Source organism: Bos indicus x Bos taurus, chromosome 11 (assembly GCF_003369695.1).
Source record: "Bos indicus x Bos taurus breed Angus x Brahman F1 hybrid chromosome 11, Bos_hybrid_MaternalHap_v2.0, whole genome shotgun sequence".
NCBI lineage: Eukaryota > Metazoa > Chordata > Mammalia > Artiodactyla > Bovidae > Bos > Bos indicus x Bos taurus.
In genome coordinates, this window is record NC_040086.1 from 48,391,361 (window position 1) to 48,414,106 (window position 22,746).

The window sequence follows — 22,746 nt, forward strand, 5'->3', positions numbered from 1 at the left end:
TTCCCATCTTGACACTTATCAAGAGGGAGAAAAGGGAACAGGAAGAAGTATGAAATATAATTTAGTGCTTTAAAAAGAAAGTAGCTGCATTTTTTTTAAGAAAATAATACTGATAATACAAATGCCCATCAGGAAACTTAAAAGCCTTTAGAAAAGACAAAACGGCAGAGTGGAGGGGAAACAGGCAATGGAGTGTAACCTGATTGCCTCATAGCATCTCAAAGCTGTATGACCCTGAAAATTATTTGCAGTCAGTCAGTTTCCTCTATAAATGACTACAAGCACACCAACTCATAAGGTGTTATAGAATTAAATGCCTACAAAGTGCTTGGCACTTATTAGGAGTTGATATTAAAATGTTCTATACTTCCTCTCCTAGTATGTTGACTCATTCCGTTACTCTGAATGAGCTGAGTGTTACGGCTCTGACCCTGTCTTCAGTAAGGTTCACTGGACAGCTGCTTGCACCTATCCCAGTGTGTAAAACAGAGGAAGACAAGTTTTAACATAATGATGTTTATCATATTCAACAAGCAGAGGGAAAAGCCTCCCTAAATGACAATCTGCATCAGCAATTCATTTGTACACCTGATGCTTTAACAGGCTACACACCAAAATTCTTAAAAGTTTTCTGAAAATGTTTCTTGCCATATTCAAGACTATACTGAGTGATTCAGTCCAGTTTCTATCTCTTGTATGTTCGGCTGATTTTTATCCTAAACCACTGACCAGCACACCAGATTCCGAAACTTAAGCAATGCTGCTACCTTCCATGCTGCTGCTGCTGCTGCGTCGCTTCAGTCGTGTCCAACTCTGTGCGACCCCATAGACGGCAGCCCATCAGGCTCCCCCGTCCCTGGGATTCTCCAGGCAAGAACACTGGAGTGGGTTGCCATTTCCTTCTCCAATGCATGAAAGTGAAAAGGGAAAGTGAAGTCGCTCAGTCATGTCCAACTCTTAGCAACCCCATGGACTGCGGCCTACCAGGCTCCTCTGTCCATGGGATTTTCCAGGCAAGAGTACTGGAGTGGGATGCCATTGCCTTCTCCACCTTCCATGCCACTATAGGTATATTCTCATCTCATGGTAGCTTACACGCCCTGCCACCTACATCCCTAGAGCTTCATCCACATCAAATTCAGAAAGGCACAGGATTTGAAAAGAGGATTAAAGGAATTGAGTTTTTCAAGGCTACAGTGCTAATTAGTGCCAGACCCTACCCAAGCTTCTGACCCTGCAGCTTAGTGTTCTTTCCTTTTTAAATATTTCTTTCTAGTCTGTTTTATGCCTCTCAAACATACTTAAAGAATATAAGAAATGTGACTACAGTATGAACAAACCTCATGTTAAAAACAGAAGCTAAGGAAGAATGGCTGTAAGACTTCTCTGCCTACACAAGAGGACAACACACCAGCAAGGACAACGCTATCCTACCCACGATTCCAAAATGACACTAAAGCAGAACTTGAAATATGACTTCTTACACTATAAAAAATATAAAAACAGCTACTAAGCAGAGGGAGTAGCACAGCACTTGTAACTCGTACTCACAACTATCTAGATCACGCGCACAACTGTGGCCTACTTCCACGCCCACATTCCTGGGGGAGCTTCACATGAACATGGGGGCTTCCAATGAACTTAGTCACCTGCTTGCAAAAGCTGATCAAATATGTCCACAGAAGCTTTGACTTTTTTGAGCTTGATTCGTTCCTGCAGAGCAGCCTCACTTATTTCTTCAATCTGAGGTTCAAAGTACTCAGGCATTAAACACTAGAAAATAAGATGGTTAAAGTCAGTGCAAACAGGTCAATGGGAAAGCACAACAGAGTAAGACAGCACACCATAGTATTTGATTAACACACCATAATATTCATGCTTAATGCATTAGATACTACCTATCATTTTAACATGAATGTCTCTTTAAGGAATCTAACTTTACCTCTCTAGTCACCAAAATAAGATTACTTAGAGATCTCCTAAGTTGGGGCAGAGAATTTAAAAGCTCCTAATTATAAATATTTAGTCTGTATTTGAAGAATCCTATATCGAAGAACTAAAGCCTATTGGATTAAAAGTCTTCACTTTTCCCAGTGAATTTAGTTGAACTAAATTCCCTAATTTCAAGCTGAACTTACTATTCTTCCCTTGCTAAAACCATCCTTCATACTTTCCTCTCAATCTTGGTTGAAGGTTCCACAGTACACCTAGTTTGTAAAGATGGAAACCTTCCACCCCTGATAACTTCTTTTACTGTAAACATTAAGTATTACCAAGGTATGTTGATTTTACCTCACTCACCAAATTAGTCAAATACTTAGGGACCCAGGGAAGGCTTCAAGCAGAAGTGAACTAAACACAGAAGAGTAACTATTAGTCAGAAACATAGGGGGAGAGAGCAGGCCCAACAAATGGTCATTCCACTGCTGTCACTGTCTTAGTTCAGGATTTCAATCTTTATGGACACAATCACACTAACGTCCTAATTTGTCCCCAAGATCTGCCGCTTGAGAAGCATAGGGGTGTCTGGGTGGCTGGGTGTGTGCGCTTAGAAAGTAGGGAGATGTGAGAGGAAGCTTAGACACATTGAGTCTGAGTTACTATTTCCGCTACTTAGCTCAGAGGCAGAGCCCATGTTCAGCTGACCACTGTGGGACCCACTAAGTGCAATGCCTAACACCCAGCAGGCCCTCCACACTCGCCCCTCGCGACCACAGAACAGAGGGGGCTGGGAAAAAAGCGTCTGGAGTCCAAAGTAGAGACATTGAGGCCAACATACAAGAATGCCAAATGGAGTATAAGGGTTACTGAAGCAGGAAGATTATAGTCAGAAAAAAAAGAGTGACCAAGTATGGAATCCTGAGAAAAAGACACCAAGGTTTGAGGAGTGGATGGAAAACCAACTAAAGGAACCAGAAAGGGCAGTCAGAAGTGAAGATCTGAGAGCCTGGTGTTGCAGAAGCCAAATGAAGAAAACAAAACGAAGAGCAAATACATGTAGTTTTAAAAACGATAATAAAGGTTAGTACTGTGAGCAATGATAATCATAAATATTAAAAGACCCAAATATTATTTGGGTGAAATATATTATTTCACCCAAATACTGTAGGCATTCAAATGGCTACTTAAACGTTAGTTGTGACAGCTTAGTTTTTATTTACATAGTTATTATCTGAAAATTGCAATTACCTCTCCTTACCGGTATATGAGGTTCAGCTATGTCTTTCTGAAAATATTTGGGATATGAATTAATAATAAATTTTGCTGCATTCTCTCCGGACTTCTTTGCCAACAAAAATGAATGCTGTATAAAGAAAAAGAGTTAGACGTAAACTGATATTACATATACTTAAGATCAAAGTTACACCCTCAGCAAGAATTATTCTGCCCTCCCCCGCCCCACCCAAAGAACACTGTAATACACAGAATTCCAAGTTAAACTACCTAATTATTATTTATCCACCTCTGCTGAATGTGACAATTTCAGGTTGGATCCTACATACCGCTTGAGGTGTGTAAAAACAATACATTTAAACTGAATGAATTGCTCTATAGTGGGAAAGATCTCTAAGTACTAAAAATCCAAACCAAATACCTTCTCCATAGCCAATGTCTAAAAGTTTTTGATAAAAGTAGTAAAAGGATCAGAAAATCTACCAGTTTATCTATCAGCCTCTATGAATTTTTCAAAGGTGTCTACAAGTAAAATAAGTCCTATGTGTCATCCTGTTACCCCAACAAGGTAAAACATAATACTAGCCAAGTTACCTAAAAATACTCACAGATTCCACAGAGGATGTCGGTATGAGGTAAGGATCATCCTGAAATGCATAAGGTGCAGCTGTGGTATCCTGTGGAGAAGACACAGAAGTCTCTTTAGCCAGGCTTTTATTAAGAGGACCTTGTGGAAGTTTTAACTGCATGTATCACAGAAGCAGAAATATGTACGTTGGTAGACACTAACACCTACGCTGTACCCTAGGCTCTGTGAGACTTGGTTGTAGTTATGCACAATTTAAAGCAAACATTGGCTCAAATCCCCAGACTGGTTTTAACTAGGGGCTGCTATCAGCAGGGATATCACTGTTTTAAATGCAAAGTCAAGAGCCTCTGAATTAACCAGCCTGGGCACCAGTTTCCTGAACTAGGGTGTCCCTTCAATGCATGGCACTAACTACCCAAGAGGCTCCTTCAAATGGAGGATAATATTTACGGGGCCCTCTCAGGAAGTGGGAACAGCAGCAGCATCTCCAGTGTCCTGTTTCCCAAGGTTCCTTTAAGTTGTTTCAGGTAGAACTCTGAACAAGATTAACTCTCTGGCACCAGCAGTCTCTCTTAGAATGGCCCCCAAATTACTTCCTCTATTCCTCCCCTCTCCTTCACAGCCCCCTTCTCTGCACCTCTGGCAACTTCGTTTCACAGAAAAAACTCAAACCTACATCCCTAATCTCTTCTGACAGTCCCCTTGCCACCCTGAAGTATTCACCTGGACTCTCTGGGGGAGAGCTTCCCTGTGGTTCTTAATAGAAGAATGCTCTGACCTAGGGCCTGGAAGCAGTACGTTTTAGGGCTCTCACTTCCTGATACCCCTTTCAAATCCTGTATTCCCTTTACATTCCTCTGAGGCTCACTTCATCTGGTTCACAGGTGATCTCTGGGTTTCACAGGTGGCGAAAGTGGTAAAGAACCTGTCTGCCAACGCAGGAGAAGTAAGAGACACGGGTTTGATCCTTGGGTTGAGAAGATCCCCTGGAGGAGGGTATGGCAATATTCTTGCCTGGGAAATTCTATGGACAGAGGAGTCTGGCGAGCTACAGTCCATAGGATCAGAGTTGGACACAACTGAAACCACTTAGCACGCATGCATCCACTCTCTACCAAGACGTGACGGGTATGAAGGACAACTCAGAGGAAGCAGTTCTAGGATGGCTTCCCTGAACCATTACTCCATGATTCCCAACCGCTGCCTGGCTCTGTCCTGTCCACCATTTTATCAAATACCTGTCTGGGCCTCTAGTTTTGGGTCACACACTGGACCTCTCTCACTAGACTTTATTATTATTTGTTTCCCACATTATCCTCCCTCAGTGATTTCCAAGCCCTTAATGGTTTCTGAGAAACTCCTCCTTGACTCTGGCCATGTAGCTCAGACGCCTCACACCAAATCTACCCCCAACTGTACTTCTCTGACAGAGCTGCCTCTCCTCTTATTGTCTCCATTTCAGGGAAGGGTACCAAGCACACTGCAATCCAAATCAAAGATCCTCTCCAGTTACTTCCATTCAACTAAGCTGTCATCATTTGTGGCTGACTCCAGTTTCTTAAATCCTCTACCTACTCCACAGTCCCTTTTCCCGGCCATCACTGCCTTAGTTCAGTGCCTGCCTTATTCACTCATTCAATATTTACTGAGCACCTCATATGTGCCAGGGAGCAACAAAATCCTATCCTCCACAGAACTCACAATCTAGTGGGGAATAAAATCTCCAGAAAAAAAAGCAAATAAAACATATAGTAAATTTAAAGGTGATAACTGCTATGGAAAAGAAAGGGAGGGAGGACAAGCTGTCAGAGAAAATAAACGTACAATTTTATATGGTGTGGTCCAGGAAGACCTCAAGGAAAAGACTTAAAGAGATAAAGGCAGAAATTATGTGGCTATCTCAGAGAGATATAAACTAGGCAGAACAAATCAGATCAGATCAGATCAGATCACTCAGTCGTGTCCGACTCTTTGCGACCCCATGAATCGCAGCACGCCAGGCCTCCCTGTCCATCACCAACTCCCGGAGTTCACTGAGACTCATGTCCATCGAGTCAGTGATGCCATCCAGCCATCTCATCTTCTGTCATCCCCTTCTCCTCCTGCCCCCAATCCCTCCCAGCATCAGAGTCTTTTCCAATGAGTCAACTCTTCGCATGAGGTGGCCAAAGTACTGGAGTTTCAGCTTTAGCATCAAGCCTTCCAAAGAAATCCCAGGGCTGATCTCCTTCAGAATGGACTGGTTGGATCTCCTGGCAGTCCAAGGGACTCTTCTCCAACACCACAGTTCAAAAGCATCAATTCTTTGGTGCTCAGCCTTCTTCACAGTCCAACTCTCACATCCATACATGACCATAGGAAAAACCATAGCCTTGACTAGACGAACCTTTGTTGGCAAAGTAATGTCTCTGCTTTTGAATATGCTATCTAGGTTGGTCATAGCTTTCCTTCCAAGGAGTAAGCGTCTTTTAATTTCATGGCTGCAGTCACCATCTGCAGTGATTTGGGAGCCCCCAAAAATAAAGTCTGACACCGTTTCCACTGTTTCCCCATCTATTTCCCATGAAGTGGTGGGACCAGATGCCATGATCTTCGTTTTCTGAATGTTGAGCTTTAAGCCAACTTTTTCACTCTCTACTTTCACTTTCATCAAGAGGCTTTTGAGTTCCTCTTCACTTTCTGCCATAAGGGTGGTGTCATCTGCATATCTGAGGTTATTGATATTTCTCCCGGCAATCTTGATTCCAGCTTGTGTTTCTTCCAGTCCAGCTTTTCTCATGATGTACTCTGCATATAAGTTAAATAAACAGGGTGACAATATACAGCCTTGACGAACTCCTTTTCCTATTTGGAACCAGTCTGTTGTTCCATGTCCAGTTCTAACTCTTGCTTCCTGACCTGCATACAAATTTCTCAAGAGGCAGATCAGGTGGTCTGGTATTCTCGTCTCTTTTAGAATTTTCCACAGTTTATTGTGATCCACAGAGTCAAAGGCTTTGGCATAGTCAATAAAGCAGAAATAGATGCTTTTCTGGAACTCTCTTGCTTTTTCGATGATCCACCGGATGTTGGCAATTTGATCTCTGGTTCCTCTGCCTTTTCTAAAACCAGCTTGAACATCAGGAAGTTCATGGTTCACATATTGCTGAAGCCTGACTTGGAGAATTTTGAGCATTACTTTACTAGCGTGTGAAATGAGTGCAATTGTGCGGTAGTTTGAGCATTCTTTGGCATTGCCTTTCTTTGGGATTGGAATGAAAACTGACCTTTTCCAGTCCTGTGCCCACTGCTGAGTTTTCCAAATTTGCTGGCATATTGAGTGCAGCACTTTCACAGCATCATCTTTCAGGATATGAAAGAGCTCAACTGGAATTCCATCACCTCCACTAGCTTTGTTCGTAGTGATGCTTTCTAAGGCCCACTTCACTTCACATTCCAGGATGTCTGGCTCTAGGTCAGTGATCACACCATCGTGATTATCTGGGTCGTGAAGATCTTTTTTGTACGGTTCTTCTGTGTGTTCTTGCCATCTCTTCTTAATATCTTCTGCTTCTGTTAGGTCTATACCATTTCTGTCCTTTATCAAGCTCATCTTTGCGTGAAATGTTCTTTTGGTATCTCTGATTTTCTTGAAGAGATCCCTAGTCTTTCCCATTCTGTTGTTTTCCTCTATTTCTTTGCACTGATCACTGAAGGCTTTCTTATCTCTTCTTGCTATTCTTTGGAACTCTGCATTCAGATGTTTACGTCTTTCCTTTTGTCCTTTGCTTTTCGCTTGTCTTCTTTTCACAGCTATTTGTAAGGCCTCCCCAGACAGCCATTTTGCTTTTTTGCATTTCTTTTCTATGGGAATGGTCTTGATCCCTGTCTCCTGTACAATGTCACGAACCTCATTCCATAGTTCCAAGGAGCCGTGGCTGCGTGGGCGCAGGAGGGCCTAGAGGAGCTATCCCACGTGGAAGGGCGGTGGTGAGGAGATACCCCTTGTCCAAGGTAACGAGCAATGGCTGCACTTTGCTGGAGCAGCCATGAAGAGATACCCCACACCCAAGGTAAGAGAAACCCAAGTAAGATGGTAGGTGTTGCAAGAGGGCATCAGAGGGCAAACACACAGAAACCATACTCACAGAAAACTAGTCAGTCTAATCACACTAGGACCACAGCCTTGTCTAACTCAATGAAACTAAGCCATGCCCGTGGGGCCACCCAAGATGGGCGGGTCATGGTGGAGAGATTTGACAGAATGTGGTCCACTGGAGAAGGGAATGGCAAACCACTTCAGTATTCTTGCCTTGAGAACCCCATGAACAGTATGAAAAGGCAAAATGACAGGATACTGAAAGAGAAACTCCACAGGTCAGTAGGTACCCAATATGCTACTGGCGATCAGTGGAGAAATAACTCCAGAAAGAATGAAGGGATGGAGCCAAAGCAAAAAGAACACCCAGCTGTGGATGTGACTGGTGATAGAAGCAAGGTCCGATGCTGTAAAGAGCAATATTGCAGAGGAACCTGGAATGTCAGGTCCATGAATCAAGGCAAACTGGAAGTGGTCAAACAAGAGATGGCAAGAGTGAATATCGACATTCTAGGAATCAGCGAACTGAAATGGACTGGAATGGGTGAATTTAACTCAGATGACCATTATATCTACTACTGCGGGCAGGAATCCCTCAGAAGAAATGGAGTGGCCATCATGGTCAACAAAAGAGTCCAAAATGCAGTACTTGGATGCAATCTCAAAAACAACAGAATGATCTCTGTTCGTTTCCAAGGCAAACCATTCAATATCACAGTAATCCAAGTCTATGCCCCAACCAGTAACGCTGAAGAAGCTGAAGTTGAACGGTTCTATGAAGACCTACAAGACCTTTTAGAACTAACACCCCAAAAAGATGTCCTTTTCATTATAGGGGACTGGAATGCAAAAGTAGGAAGTCAAGAAACACCTGGAGTAACAGGCAAATTTGGCCTTGGAATACGGAATGAAGCAGGGCAAAGACTGATAAGAGTTTTGCCAAGAAAATGCACTGGTCATAACAAACACCCTCTTCCAACAACACAAGAGAAGACTCTATACATGGACATCACCAGATGGTCAATACCGAAATCAGATTGATTATATTCTTTGCAACCAAAGATGGAGAAGCTCTATACAGTCAGCAAAAACAAGACCAGGAGCTGACTGTGGCTCAGACCATGAACTCCTTATTGCCAAATTCAGACTGAAATTGAAGAAAGTAGGGAAAACCACTAGACCATTCAGGTATGACCTAAATCAAATCCCTTATGATTATACAGAGGAAGTGAGCAAGCATTAAAGCCTCGAGGCAGACCTGTGCCTGATAAGAAACTGAGAATTAGCTAGGAGGCTGCCTGGTTAGAGGAGGGTACAAGAAAGATGGTAGGAAATGTGGTCAGAGCTGGGGTGGGGAGGGACTGCAATTTTTGTTTCATTTGTAACAAATGAGAAGCCATTTGAGCTCTGAGTAGAAGAGTGATGTGAGTCAACCTTTTAGCAGGGTCCCTATGGCTGTTTAATGGGTTGAGGAAGTCAAGAGAACAGAGACTGCTGTAATTAATCCAACATAGTAAGAGATGATGGTGGCTTGGATGACCTGGTAAGCACCATTAAGGGTAGAATGTGTGGTTCCTGAATGAATGAATAATTGTCCCCTGGATTTTAAGAGCCCAAGCCCAAATCAGACAAGTGTGCACGTAATTCTACAACTTCTTTGACTTAAATGCGCCTTGGGTCAATCTCACTGAAAAACTGACAACAATCTCTAAGGTCTATTTCCCCGAGTTTACATTTCAAGTGCCTATTTATGGATACGTGAACTGAAAATCTAAGTATCTTGCTACTATGGAGATGCAGTATTTTAAAACCAACGTCAGAAACTTCCAGGATGTATTTGGCCCGTAAGTTTAACACCCACAATTGAAGAACCGTTCTGGAAATCTGTGACAACCGCCTCAAGGAGGGTGAGAACCCACAGATATTGTGGTTTAAAAAAAAGAGAACTTGAAAGTTCTATTTCTGAGGCATTTACTATGGTTTCAGTTTATCTATCAAGACTACAGACCCTATTCTTGAATTGTGAAGGGAGGAATTTACTCACAAATTAATCAGATAGCTGGAGCAATAATAAAATAGCCAGCATTTACTGAGCATGTCCTTTGTGCCAGGTGATGTCCTAAGCCCTTTCACGTGTACTAACTTATTTCTTATCCAAAACCTCAATGTTTGGTGCTGTAAGTAAACACCCATTTTACAGATAAGGAAACAGATTATAAACCAGATGTATTTTTCTAAAGTAAGTTTGATATAACGTTCATTAATATAAGCCATTAAAAAAAAGAAAACATGTAGGAAATTTTACATGTCAAAACTAATTCCCTGACGTATCAAGAGAAAAGGTAACTTTGTGATAAAGATGAAACAGAACATTTGGCCCCAAGACCTAGATTCTTAATCACTGAATTTCTTTCAGTATGGTGGGTACACTGTTCTCAAAGTGGTTCTGTCACTTGCATTAGAGTATCACACCCAACCATTCCCTAGGAACATGTATTTCAACAAGCTCTTCAGGAGGTTAAAAATCACTGGCATAGTATAAAAACAATGAATCTGGAGGAAAAAAACCATGGCACCAAGTCAAGGTTTTAATATCCTAAGCAGCCCTGAGCTAATCACTTTAAAAGCTTTCGATTTCTCATTTGTCACATGAAGAGTCTGGACTAGATAGTGCTATGAAACTCTCTAGATCCACAACAGTTAAACTGTGAATAAAGAAGAGGTGTGAACATTAAGTTTATTATTAGCTGAATTAGATACAAAACCCTGAAATTCCTACTTACCCTGTGCACCGTGGATGCAAGTGCTTGAAGAACAGCCACTTTATCCCTAAGAATGAGAATCACAAGTTAACCCTCATCAGGGCTTCTCACACTTACAACGTTAACAAGTGACTCTACTCTCAGAATGGACTGGCCATTAACAAAGATCACGTCTTAAGTAAAGCCAGTTCTGATCTCTAGAATAATATCACTAGAATAGTAAGTTAGAAAATGAGAAAACTGTTCAGTTCTTTTTACCAAAGGTGCTTAGTACATGTTCCTACTATGCTTTGCTACCCTCCCTGGCCTGGTCTCTATAACCATCACCCCGGGCTAGCAATTTCTATCCTCAGCCTCATAAAACTTTCTTAACCCTGAATCTTTCATCCTATCCATTTTCCTCTGCATTCTTACTGCAGCTTTCTGTAATATTCCTGCCTTATTATCTAAATTGGTGACTCCCAATTCAGCTATATATGGGAATAGACATATGAAAAAAAGAAAACATCTACAAAACTTTACATGTCAAAACTAATTCCCTGATGTATACAATATCTACTGGATTTTCTAAAATAGCAGTTAATGTAATTTTAGCAAGAGAAAGACATTCTTTTCTCAGTATTCCCTAACTAAATCTTTCATTAGCATATTTAAGTCTTATCAAGTGAGTATACTCAACAAATGCAAGTGAAAACACTAAGAACATTCAAATCAGTCACCAGTTTCTTAAAGGTTATTTTAAAAATTATCTCAACGAATACATTATACTGAAAAAAATATCTGGCAGAAAACAACAAAATTCTGTAAGGCAATTATCCTTCAATTAAAAAAAAAAAAAAAAAAAACTATTCTATCTGATGTTATTTTGTGACCCCCTGCCCCCACTTAACCTCTACTGTAGGTTTAGTGGTTATATTTCCAGAACTTTAAAGGGTACTTTTACACACACACCACTATAAAACACAAAACAAAAACACATGTCATCATTCCGGGTATGTGTTCCATAAGTTTGCACTATCCATGTTACTATGTGCAAATCTAATTAATTTCTTTAAATGTTATATTGTATGATAACCATTTTTTAACCATCTCCTTACTATGGGCATTGGGGCCATTTCACTTTATTATTCCCAAGTTGTAAAGAGCACTCTCATCCATGTCTCTTTGGGTGTATTTGCAAGTGATCCTCCAGAATGGCTAACCAATTGGTATTGCACGTTTTAAAACTGTGGTTCTGCCAAACTTCTCTCCAGTGTGTTGTTCCAGTTGACTGCCCTATCAACAAATGTATTTTGAGTATCCATTTTCCACATCTTCTTGCCAGTGTGGTAAATTTTAACATCTATTTCTTCAATGAGTCCAGTCACCTATGCACTGATCATAATTGGGCTCCATACCCTCCCTAAAGTAACTATACAATACAGATTGACGTGCTCAGAATACTCTATCCTGTTACAGTTGTATATTAAAACTCACTATAACCCTCTACAATTTGTTAAAGTCTTCTACAGCACTTGTGATCTGGGAAATCATAGCCTTAAAAGATGCTTCATGTTTCAAATAAGGCAAGACGAACTTATAGTCTTCATAGTTTCTTTTCAATCTAAAAGCACAAATTCCTGAGCCTGGAAAGCAGAGGCTCTCTATTAGAAAACCTCTATCAATCACTTTGTCTCTAAGGGGACAGACAGTAAATATTTTAGGCTTTATGGGCCATAAGGATTCTGTTACAACTACTCAGCTCTGCCTTTGGAGCATAAAAGTAGCCGCAGATAGTAAGTTAGTAAGTGACTGAGGCTGTGTTCTAAAAAAGAAAAAAAAAAAATTAACTGACACCAAAATTTGTTATGAAATAGTCTTCTTTTAAACCTTTACTTAATGGGCTATAAATAAACAGGCCTCAATCTGTTAACTAAGGCTCTATATCAACTACCCTATTTCTCCTATTCTAAGAGCATTTTTTAGAGGCTGGTCTGCATGGTCTCCCACCACCACAGTTAGGTCGTGATCACACCCCACCCTGCCTTACTGTTTTCCAGATTTGTGGGGCTTATACAGAAGAATTACCTGCAGGAACATGCATTTTAAACAAAATTCCCAGGTGATTCTGATGCCAATAAAATCATCTGACCCATTTTAAGGTACAGTTAAACTGCGTTTTCAATAAAGAAAAGTCAAAGTCACTCAGTTGTGTCCCACTCTTTAGGACTCCTTGGACTATATATGGTCCCTGGAATTCTCCAGGCCAGAATACTGGAGTGGGTAGCCTTTCCCATCTCCAGGGGATCTTCTCAATTCAGAGATAGAACCCAGGTCTCCTGCACTGTAGGTAGATTTTTTACCAGTTGAGCCACCAGGGAAGCAATAAAGTATAAAATATGCACTCTAACTAGACTGTAGGCCATCTGAACACACCCTCAATACACTTCCTCTCTTGTATTCCCCGTGGGACCGTTGTCAGAAGGGAAAGAGGCACAATGAGTTGGTAAAGCGCACTGGACATGAATGCCATTCGAGAAATGCCTCATTCGTGCTTATGTATATTCCTATTCTGATCTTGGTTCTGATTCTCAGGCCCGAGTTTTACTCACTGGGTCGTATCTGACTCTTTGTGACCCCATGGACTGCAGGCTCCTCTGTCTATGGGATTTCCCAGGCAAGAATACTGGAGTGGGCTGCCATTTCCTTCTCGAGGGGATCTTCCTGACCTAGGGATAGAACCCACACCTCCTGCACTGGCAGCAGATTCTTTACCACTGAGCCACTAGGGAAGGTAAAAATGAACCTGAATATATCCATACAATAAAATACTATGTAATCACTCAAAATTAAAATCAGAGTACAGAACAGTATGTCTAACAAATCACCACTAAACTAAATGTCCACGTACAACTTATATATAAAAGGTTATACTGCAGAACTTTAAAGTAATAGCTGCCATCTACTGAGATCTGATTATGTGGTAGTAACCGTTGAAATGCTCATGTAATCCTCTGAGGCAGGTGGTATATTACCTACATTCTACTATGGCAAAGAGAGATTAAGTAACTTGTCTTTGAATATGGTGATTGGTGGTAATTTTATTTCCTTTTTGCATGTTCAATTTATCCCAATCCCCTTTAGGCAATGGTCATTAATTTAACAGAGTTTTTTTTTTTTTTAATGAGTCTGAATCTTAAGTCATACTCAGAAAAGACCTAGTTTTTTGAAAGATCTTTCAACGCATTCAGTAATATCATTACTATATGAATTTTTGTAAGTTTTAATTCTTATGTATTCAACAAATGTTGAATATGTATAAGGCAATTTGTTCAAGGATCTAGCCGGTGGGTTAAAAAAGCTAAATTTTGCAGTCTGCACCATTTACCTACTAAACACCATAAGATAATTCTTTTTTTGGGTCTCCTAACAATGTAAAACCTCCTTAAGAAAGAAAAACAGAAATTATTCTAATAATCATACTCATGACTGACCATCACTACATAAATATTAACTCAAACTTAGTTCAGATAGGTCTTTTAAGTAAATCTCACTCCCCATTCACTCACTACTCTCTACCTCCAATTGCCATTCCTGTCACTGGCTTCTTACCTAACAATGTTTCTCATAAGCACTTAACCACTTTTTGAATGAATGCTGAATACTCACCAAGTTTTCTTTTTTGGAATGACTACTTCTTCAGTCCCTTAATGTGAAAAATAAAACAAAAGCAAATCAGTTTCCAATACTACTACTATAAAGAAGTATAATGCATTAACATAAAAATGGAATTATTTCAATACATTTTTATATACCTGCTATATCAGCTCCTTCATCCTTTGGGACAGCTGCACTTCCAGAATAAAATCTGCAATAAATAAATAAAAGCTCTAAAGCTAATACTCATTAATGAACTTTCCAGCTCACCCCCAACTATGTGCAACTGAGCCAAAATTTTCCAATTATCATGGATCAAACTGATTGGATAATTCATGTCAAGGTATGCTGAGAAGACATGGCCTCAATAACAAGTTCAAAACCATTACAAAATAAGTACAAGATACAGATATAATATGGCCAACAATTTTCAAAATCAGGCAGTCTCATTAAATCAAATCATAGGAAAAAAAGGAAAAATTTAGTAGTACTTGAACATTTTAACAGCTGACCTGAAATATAAAGGACTTTCAACTCTGAAGATCTAAAACACTGGGGCTAAAAGAAATGATTTAATGGGCTCCTGATTATACATGGAAGATGATCTAATGATCAAATGTTAATAAATAACATATTCAAAGCCATTTAAAGCAAATTATGAAACTAAGATCACCATGGTTTTTCATTTCACTTGCTTCAACACTCAGGAATGTACCAAATACCTTTGTCCTAATATAAACTTGGAACTGTTATTATTTTTTTAACCCAAAATATAGAACCACTGACCCCTGAATGAGTTTTAAAATGTTATCACGTTAAAAAAATTAAGTCAACATATCACACAGATTACATACACTATCTTGTAAGTATTTTCCTCCTAAACAGCACTGATACCCTTCAGAAAATTGTCAAGATGTGATTAAGATAGAAAATTACTTCCTTTACTGGTTTTGGTCTCCAGTGTCCTCTTAAATCAACCCCTCTTGCACTACCTGGTGGAGCCGTTTTCTCTTTTGTAAGCCGAGTTTAGGGAAGGCCTTAATATAAAATGTATACTGTAAATTACACAACTCACTTATTCCTCACTGTTTTTCCATGGCTGCTACTAGCTCCAGTCTACACATAAGGGAATTTGTCTACTATCACCTCGCAAAGGAAATGCAAACATCCAATCTAAAATTAGGTTATTTCCAACTTTCACAAGCAATTGCTGGCTTTTATACTTTCACAACGCTTTGTATTGAAAAATAACTACATAAATGATACACGTGCCAAGTTTTAACAATCACAGCGATTTCATTCAGATTGTGTTCACATCTTGTGGGCTTTCCTGTTTTTATGAACACTTGGAAAATTTCTTCCGTCAACCATCCCTACAACATCCAGTGGAACTCGTAAACGGCCTTTAATCTGGGAAAACCTGATTTCCCGCGTTCCTCCCAGGTGGGAGAAAACGCGTAGGGGCGGATAGTTTTCCTTTTTTAAAAAAACACGTGGAATGGAGTGATTAATAGCCACACTTATTAGGATGCAGGATTCCCCAAGAGAAGAATCCTAATCTTCCTGTGAGTTCTAACCCCGGCGTAGACCAGCCAAATAAGAAATCTCCACCCCTAAAAAGCGCGTTTGGAGCCCTTGCTCAAAAACGTGCCGCACCGCGTGCTGGCTTGCCGGGTCGCCCGGCCACGAGCGCGCTCATTCCACTCCACCGCATCTAGTTCCCCAGCAATAAGGGGGAAAAGGGATACAAAGAGCCAAGGTGATCCCGGTTCTTTCTCATGGGTTATCCAAGCTTCTCTCACCTGCTACTATGGGTCCGTCCACAGGGACCTGCCCGCCGAGCCGTCAGCGGTACGCAAAGCCCACAGCTGACCCTCAACCACCTTGCGGACGCCACGGACGCCATATTTGGCGCCTTCGCATAGTATGCTGGGAAAGTACGCCCTCCACCTTAACGCGGGAGAGGTGGGCGGGGAATGGCTCGGCTATTGGCTGAGACGGAACAAGAAGAAATCAATCATAAAATAGGTTACAAGCTCATGGTTTGAAAGACTTTGCTTCAGAAGTTAAAGGCTCAGTAGGCCTCATTTCCCTCGAAGATCTTTCCTAAAAGGTTATTTTAATTTCTTATATATGTTCGATTATTTTCAAAGTAAAGGGGCGCGCGAGAGTCGTGAAATTATTTTCTCCCTCCCCCCACCTCGAGCGGAAATGATATTGTCCCTGTAAATCTTACGGCGAGTCTTTCTCGCGCGCAAGCGCAGTTTAAAATCACATGGTGGCGGACCGGAGGTGGTGTGAAAACTACAACAGTGGTGACTGGGCCGTCTCTCTGGGTGTAGGAGCTCGGAACTAACCTGGAGGATGTTGGGCTCAAAGAACATGCCCTGGCGGCGGCTGCAGGGCATTTCCTTCGGGATGTATTCGGCCGAAGAACTCAAGTAAGGAGTTGGTGGGAAGCATGCAAGAGCCTCTTGGGCTCGGGGCCGTAAACTACTGTTCCCAGCAGGTCTTGCGCCCAGTTTCTCCTCAGAGTCCATTGCTGTGTAGCGCATGGCCTGCTGGGACCTATAGTTCTGGGAACGTCTTGGGCTAGTGAGCACTGACTGCCTAGAGCCCGGTGTTGCTGGTTTGCACTTGGGTAGGTTAGGGGTTCGCAGATGGAAGCGTTATCGTCCGCCAGTCTCCTCGTTAAATCAGCCTGGTTTGTGGAGTTACTGTAATGTTTCTGACGTAGTTTATTAAGCGCATGATGAGTCTCCTCTTGTCTGTAAGATGATTATTCTTCAAGACTCAATTCATGGGACAGCTTCTTGGTTGGACCGTCTATATTCTCTGCCTAGTTATTAATACTGAATCAAAAAGACTCTCTTAAGTCCTCCTTTTCATCGCCGTAGCATTTGACAGAACTTTATTATTTTCAGGTTCTTCTATTTCTGTGACATGTATTGTTTCCTTCCTGACTCAGTTTATCAACCCACTAACATTTATTGATCATCCTGTTTTTGCCAGGCACTAAGCTAGGTGTTCATGAAAAGTGAAATGTTAGTCTCTCAGCCCTGTTCAACTTATTGCGACCATGTGAACTGTAGCCCACCAGGCTCTTCTGTCCATGGGGTTGTCCAGGCAAGAATACTGGAGTGGGTTGCCATTCCCTTCTCCTGAGGATCTTCCTGACCCAGGGTTCAAACCCAGGTCTCTTACATTGCAGGTAGATTCTTTACCGTCTGAGCCGCATTCCTGACACATTGGTGAACGATGTCCTTGCATTCAGTGGCTTATACTCGAATTCATCTCAGGCTCTTTAGCTGATTCCTCTTTTCCTTAAATCTTGCTGTTCCTTCAGATTCTATTCTAATCAAATAGCTTTTCTTTTCCAAAATGTCCTCCCTAGACGATTTCACCACTTTCATGATCTGTATTCTCAAATTTAAATCTCCAACCCAAATTTCTTTCACTGATTTTTCAGACTTGTTTTTTTCAGCTGCAGTTGGACATCTTATTTGAATTTTACACCGAGATCTTAAACTCATATTCCAAAAACTTTTCCTATCCCTACAGGAAGGGAGAACTTGACCCTCCAAAATGGTATACCTTAATCTAGTGCAAAATGTTCACTATTTTGTGACAGGGCTGTAATTCTAGACCCATTTCTCCTGACATCTCATTTGCTTATTGGGTTCTTATTGTGTGTCATCTATGTATTTCTTTGTTCTCTACCCTCCTTTTCATCACACCGTATCTCTTGTTTGAATTGTCTTTTTCTTCCATCTCCCTGCCCTTACACCACTCCAGTCCATCTTCTACCTTGCTGTTAAAATAAATGCGATGATGCTCCTATTCCCCGTAATATCCTCCAAAGGCTTTCCGTTTCCCTCAGGTAAATGATACTTTTTTAGCTTAGCCTACAGGTTTACCCATGATCAGTCCAGTGATGATTTTAGGTATAACATCATCCCTTCTTTCACCCTAATAAACCACTTGCACATTCCATAAACTGCCATCAGGTTTCATCATCTGCGCCTTTCTTCAAGCTGTTTCCTCCACATGCCTTATCCCCTCTGCCAGAGGGGTCTACTTCCCTGCTCTCACCCCACCACCCCTCCCTGGAGGCACCTGGAGAGCATCTCTTACACTGAAGGCGCAGCTCAACCTCCCTCATTTCTGAAATCTTTCCACACCTAGTACAGTTGTGTCATGGTTCCTTGGTTACTTTTTGTGCTTGTTTGTATTTTAGTCTCTCCACTGGCCTTTCTTTTATCCTCAACTCTTATTGACTGACTGGATGAATAACTCCTGGGCTACAACAGTATGCTGCTTCTGAAATTCAATTGTATCATCACTAGCCATAAATTGATACTATTTCATTCAAAAGCAATAGAATTGATTTTTTTACAAGTGAGTTGTAGAGTTTTCAGAGAACTGCATGAGTAAATTTATACCCATTACTAACATTTGATCTATTTGAGTCTAGGGTTGAGAAATTTCAGTAATTATGCCACCTTTTGTTGTGCTAGTTTCTAGTAGCTTCCTAGCTCACTTGGAGTAAAAGCCAAGTCCTTAAAATGGCCCGAAAAGGTCATTCTGGCCCCCTGGTTATTTTTCTGAACTTACCTCTGTACTCATCCTGGCCTCCTAGCTGTTCCTAGAGTGCCATAAGCACACATCTGTCTCAGGACCTTTGCACTCCCTGCTTCTTCCTCCTGTGAAAGTGACCTCCTGTGATGGCCGGCTCCTTCATCTTCAGGCCTTTGTTCAAGCATAAGCTTCTCAGTATGGATTCCCCCCAACCATTGGCCCACTCTATCATCCTCCCCCTTTTCTGCTTACTTTTCTTCATAGCATTTTCTTCCATCTAATAAACTATGTGCTTACTCATTTTGGTTTTTGTCTGCCTGCTTTCAGTAGGATGTAAAGCCCATGAGCGCAGGGACTCTTGTCTGTTTTCCCAGCATCTAAAAGTGTGTCTGCCACATTATTTGTTAAGTGCATGCATGGGTGGGCAGAGGAGCTATCTGTTCAGCTCTTGGTCCTCTCCATTTTTACTACAACCATTTGCGAGGGGGAGGCTCGCTATAGGAGAGGAAATTCCTGACTCTAGGAGGCAGCAAAGGTCATCCTGAAACCCACGTTTGTTAGTTAGTCTTAAACTCTGTTCTCTCTGGTGGAATTCTTGCTGGTTGCCCTTGCTCTATATCCCATTCCTGCAATAATTAGAGTAATTTTCTGCTTTTCCCCGGCTAGAGAGAGGTGCTTTGTTCCTTACCGTAGAAAGACTGAGGATGAAGACAAAAACACACATTCAGTTTTGGATGTGAGGTCTTTGTATAGTCTTTAAAAGCACAGGACACAGTTCTTCTGCCAGTTGGCACAGGTCTGTGCTAGACCCACCTGCCTATTCTTTTTCCATCATTATAGGCTCCAGGCAAGGGAAGTGAAGTACCAACTTATGGAACATGATAGAAAGAAGATCTAGTGGTAAAGGCTTTGCACCCAGACCTAATTAGTGTTTGCCTTATTCTAATTAGTTTGTGTTTGCCTGACACAGTAAATGTTTTTCTTATTTATAATTCCAGTTAAGTTTTAGAGCTCCAGGTAAAATGAGAGACTGAAATGTAGATGAATATTTCTCCAAGTCCAGTGAAGAATGATTTAGCCTAAAGGTAGTGGGAGAAAGTAGTAATAGTAGTGAGTTTAAATCATTAAAAAATTTTAAACTATGGAAACAGTATCATCAAGAAAGTGAAAAGATAGGACTCAAAGTATGTGCAAATCATATGTCTGATAGAATACATGTGTTCAGAATATATAAAGCAGTCTTGTAACTCAGTAATAAAAAAGCAAATAACCCAGTTAAAAAATAGGTAAAGGATTTGAATAAACGTTTCTCCAAAGAGGATATGCCAGTGGCCAATAGGTACATGAAGAGATGCTCACCATCATTAGTCATTGAAACCACAGTGAGGTACTACCTCATACCTGCTAAGATGACTGGAAACAGAAAGATCACAAAATATGCTGGCATGAATTTGGAGAAATTAGAGCCTTGGTGTGGAGAAGGAAATGGCAACCCACTCTAGTACTCTTGCCTGGAAAATTCCATGGATGGAGGAGCTTGGTAGGCTACAGTCCATGGGGTTGCAAAGAGTTGGACATGACTGAGTGACTTCACTTTCTTTCTTTCTATAGTTCCTTTTGGAGAAGGAAATGGCAACCCACTCCAGTGTTCTTGCCTGGAGAATCCCATGGACGGAGGGGCCTGGTGGGCTGCAGTCTTCGGGGTTGCAAAGAGTCGGATGTGACTAAGCAACTAACATACACACACACACACACACCCCCCAGAGCCTTGGTGTATTGCTGCTGGGAATGTAAAATGGTACAGCCACTTTGGAAAACAGTCTGGCAGGGTCTCAAAAAAGTTAAACATAGAGTTACCATGTAACTCAGCAGTTCCAATCCTTGGTATATATCCATGAGAAATAGACAAAATATATTCACACAGTAACTTGTATATAGAAGTTTCTGTCAACATTATTTATAATAGCTAAAGTGTAAAAGTAAGCCAATAAAAGTGGTATAGCCATACGATGGAATACTTTGTGTATGTGCTCAATCTCTCAGTCGTGTCCAGCTCCTTGTGGCCACATGGACTATAGCCCACCAGGCTCCTCTGCCCGTGGGTTCTCTAGGCAAGAATACTGGAGTGGGTTGCCATTTCCTACTCCAGGAAACCTTCCCGATCCAGGAATTGAACTCTAACATCTTATATCACCTGCACTGGCAGGCAAATTCTTTACCACGAACGCCACCTGGGAAGCCCAAAATGGAATATTATTTGGCTATTAAAACAAACAAACAAAAAAGTATAGATACAGGCTATGATGTGGATGAGCCTTAAAAATATGCAGGGACTTCCCTGGTGGTCCAGTGACCAAGACTCTGTGCTACCAGCGCAGGGGGCCTGGGTTCAGTCAGGGAATTAGATCCTGTGTGGTACAACTAAGAGTGGCACAGCCAAAATAAATATAAATGTAAATATTTTTAAAAGTGCATGCAAAGTATAATAAGCCAGCTATAAGAAACCACATATCACATGATTTCATTTATGTGAAATGGCTAGATGGGCAATTCTCTGGAGACAAAAAGTAAGTAAGTCACTGCCTAGGACTGGTGGAGGGAGGTAGAGATGGATGGAGAGTGACTGCTAATGTGTATAGGATTTCTTTTAGAGTATGAAATGACTATCCCCTCCAGTATTCTTGCCTGGAAAATCCCCTGGACAGGGGAGCCGGGCAGGCTATAGTCCATAGGATTGCAAAGAGCCGGACACGACTGAGTGCTAACACTTTTCCTTTTTGAACTGCGTGGGCTTTGGCATTAAGTCTGGTCCACATCTCTCTCCTACCTTCAACACTGCCTCCGCCTTTCTGGGCTGTGTCACCTGGATTGAATCACCTTACCACTCTAAGCCTGTTTGTTCCTCTGAATAACGCACATTATAATGCCTGTCTCGGAGGGTTAAAGTCACACACATGCGTGCATGCTCGGTCATGTCAGACTCTTTTGTGACCCCATGGACTATAGCCCTCCATGTCTCCTCTGTCCATGGAATTTTCCAGGCAAGAATACTGGAAAATACTGGGTAGCTTGCTGCTTATAGAGCATTTGTCATGTAGTGAGTACTTAACTCCTTCGTGCAATGGCACCCCACTCCAGTACTCTTGCCTGAAAAATCCCATGGATGGAGGAGCCTGGTAGGCTGCAGTCCATCAGGTCGCTAAGAGTTGGACACGACTGAGCGACTTCACTTTGACTTTTCACTTTATGCATTGGAGAAGGAAATGGCAACCCACTCCAGTATTCTTGCCTGGAGAATCCCAGAGACGGGAGCCTGGTGGGCTGCCGTCTATGGGGTCACACAGAGTCGGACACGACTGAAGCGACTTAGCAGCAGCAGCAGCATGAAGCCTTCCAGTGTGCTCAGTTAGTTCAAGATTTGTACTAAATCTGGCTTTCAGAGACGTTACCACTCACTCTTCTTCATTCAGCCTCTGTCGTGTGCTAAGTGCTGAGCTGCAGTGAGGAGCAAGGCAGACACCAAATCTGCCCTTTGGATCTGTCACGCAGCTAAGGATCTGGATGTTAGAGCATGAATTTGTAAGTGCCGAAGAGGAAACATCAGAGAAGTTGGGTAACCTTAGTCTACCCTGGTGGTTTTTATCTCCTTAGGAAATTAAGCGTGAAGTCTATTACGAACCCTCGGTACCTGGACAGCCTGGGGAACCCCTCGGTAAATGGCCTGTATGATTTAGCTCTGGGCCCCGCTGACTCCAAAGAGGTGTGCTCCACCTGCGTGCAGGACTTCACCAACTGCTCTGGGCACTTGGGCCACATCGACCTCCCGCTCACCGTGTACAACCCTCTCCTCTTCGATGTAAGTCCTGACCCGGCCACCTGGGCCACGTGGGTCTTGGGGCTGCGGGTGGGATTTGTGAGTGCTGGCCCTT

At 41.8% G+C, this 22,746-nt stretch overlaps 2 protein-coding genes across 2 annotated transcripts in view; one reads left to right on the forward strand and one right to left on the reverse strand.

The window, feature by feature from the left end:
- The window catches only part of PTCD3 (pentatricopeptide repeat domain 3), a 31,148-nt gene extending 14,987 nt beyond the window's left edge, over window positions 1–16,161 (reverse strand). The window contains exons 1-7 of the mRNA XM_027555521.1: window positions 16,042–16,161; window positions 14,398–14,450; window positions 14,252–14,288; window positions 10,625–10,670; window positions 3,783–3,851; window positions 3,200–3,304; window positions 1,650–1,773 (exon numbers count right to left, since the gene is read on the reverse strand). Coding sequence (XP_027411322.1) covers window positions 1,650–1,773; window positions 3,200–3,304; window positions 3,783–3,851; window positions 10,625–10,670; window positions 14,252–14,288; window positions 14,398–14,450; window positions 16,042–16,145 — 538 coding nt within the window. The 5' untranslated portion in view covers window positions 16,146–16,161. The remainder of the gene's footprint in view (window positions 1–1,649; window positions 1,774–3,199; window positions 3,305–3,782; window positions 3,852–10,624; window positions 10,671–14,251; window positions 14,289–14,397; window positions 14,451–16,041) is intronic.
- A 327-nt stretch (window positions 16,162–16,488) lies between these two features.
- POLR1A (RNA polymerase I subunit A) overlaps window positions 16,489–22,746 on the forward strand; it is an 85,759-nt gene continuing 79,501 nt past the window's right edge. Inside the window, exons 1-2 of the mRNA XM_027555523.1 lie at window positions 16,489–16,680; window positions 22,469–22,673. Of these exons, the coding sequence (XP_027411324.1) occupies window positions 16,604–16,680; window positions 22,469–22,673 (282 nt within the window). The 5' untranslated portion in view covers window positions 16,489–16,603. The remainder of the gene's footprint in view (window positions 16,681–22,468; window positions 22,674–22,746) is intronic.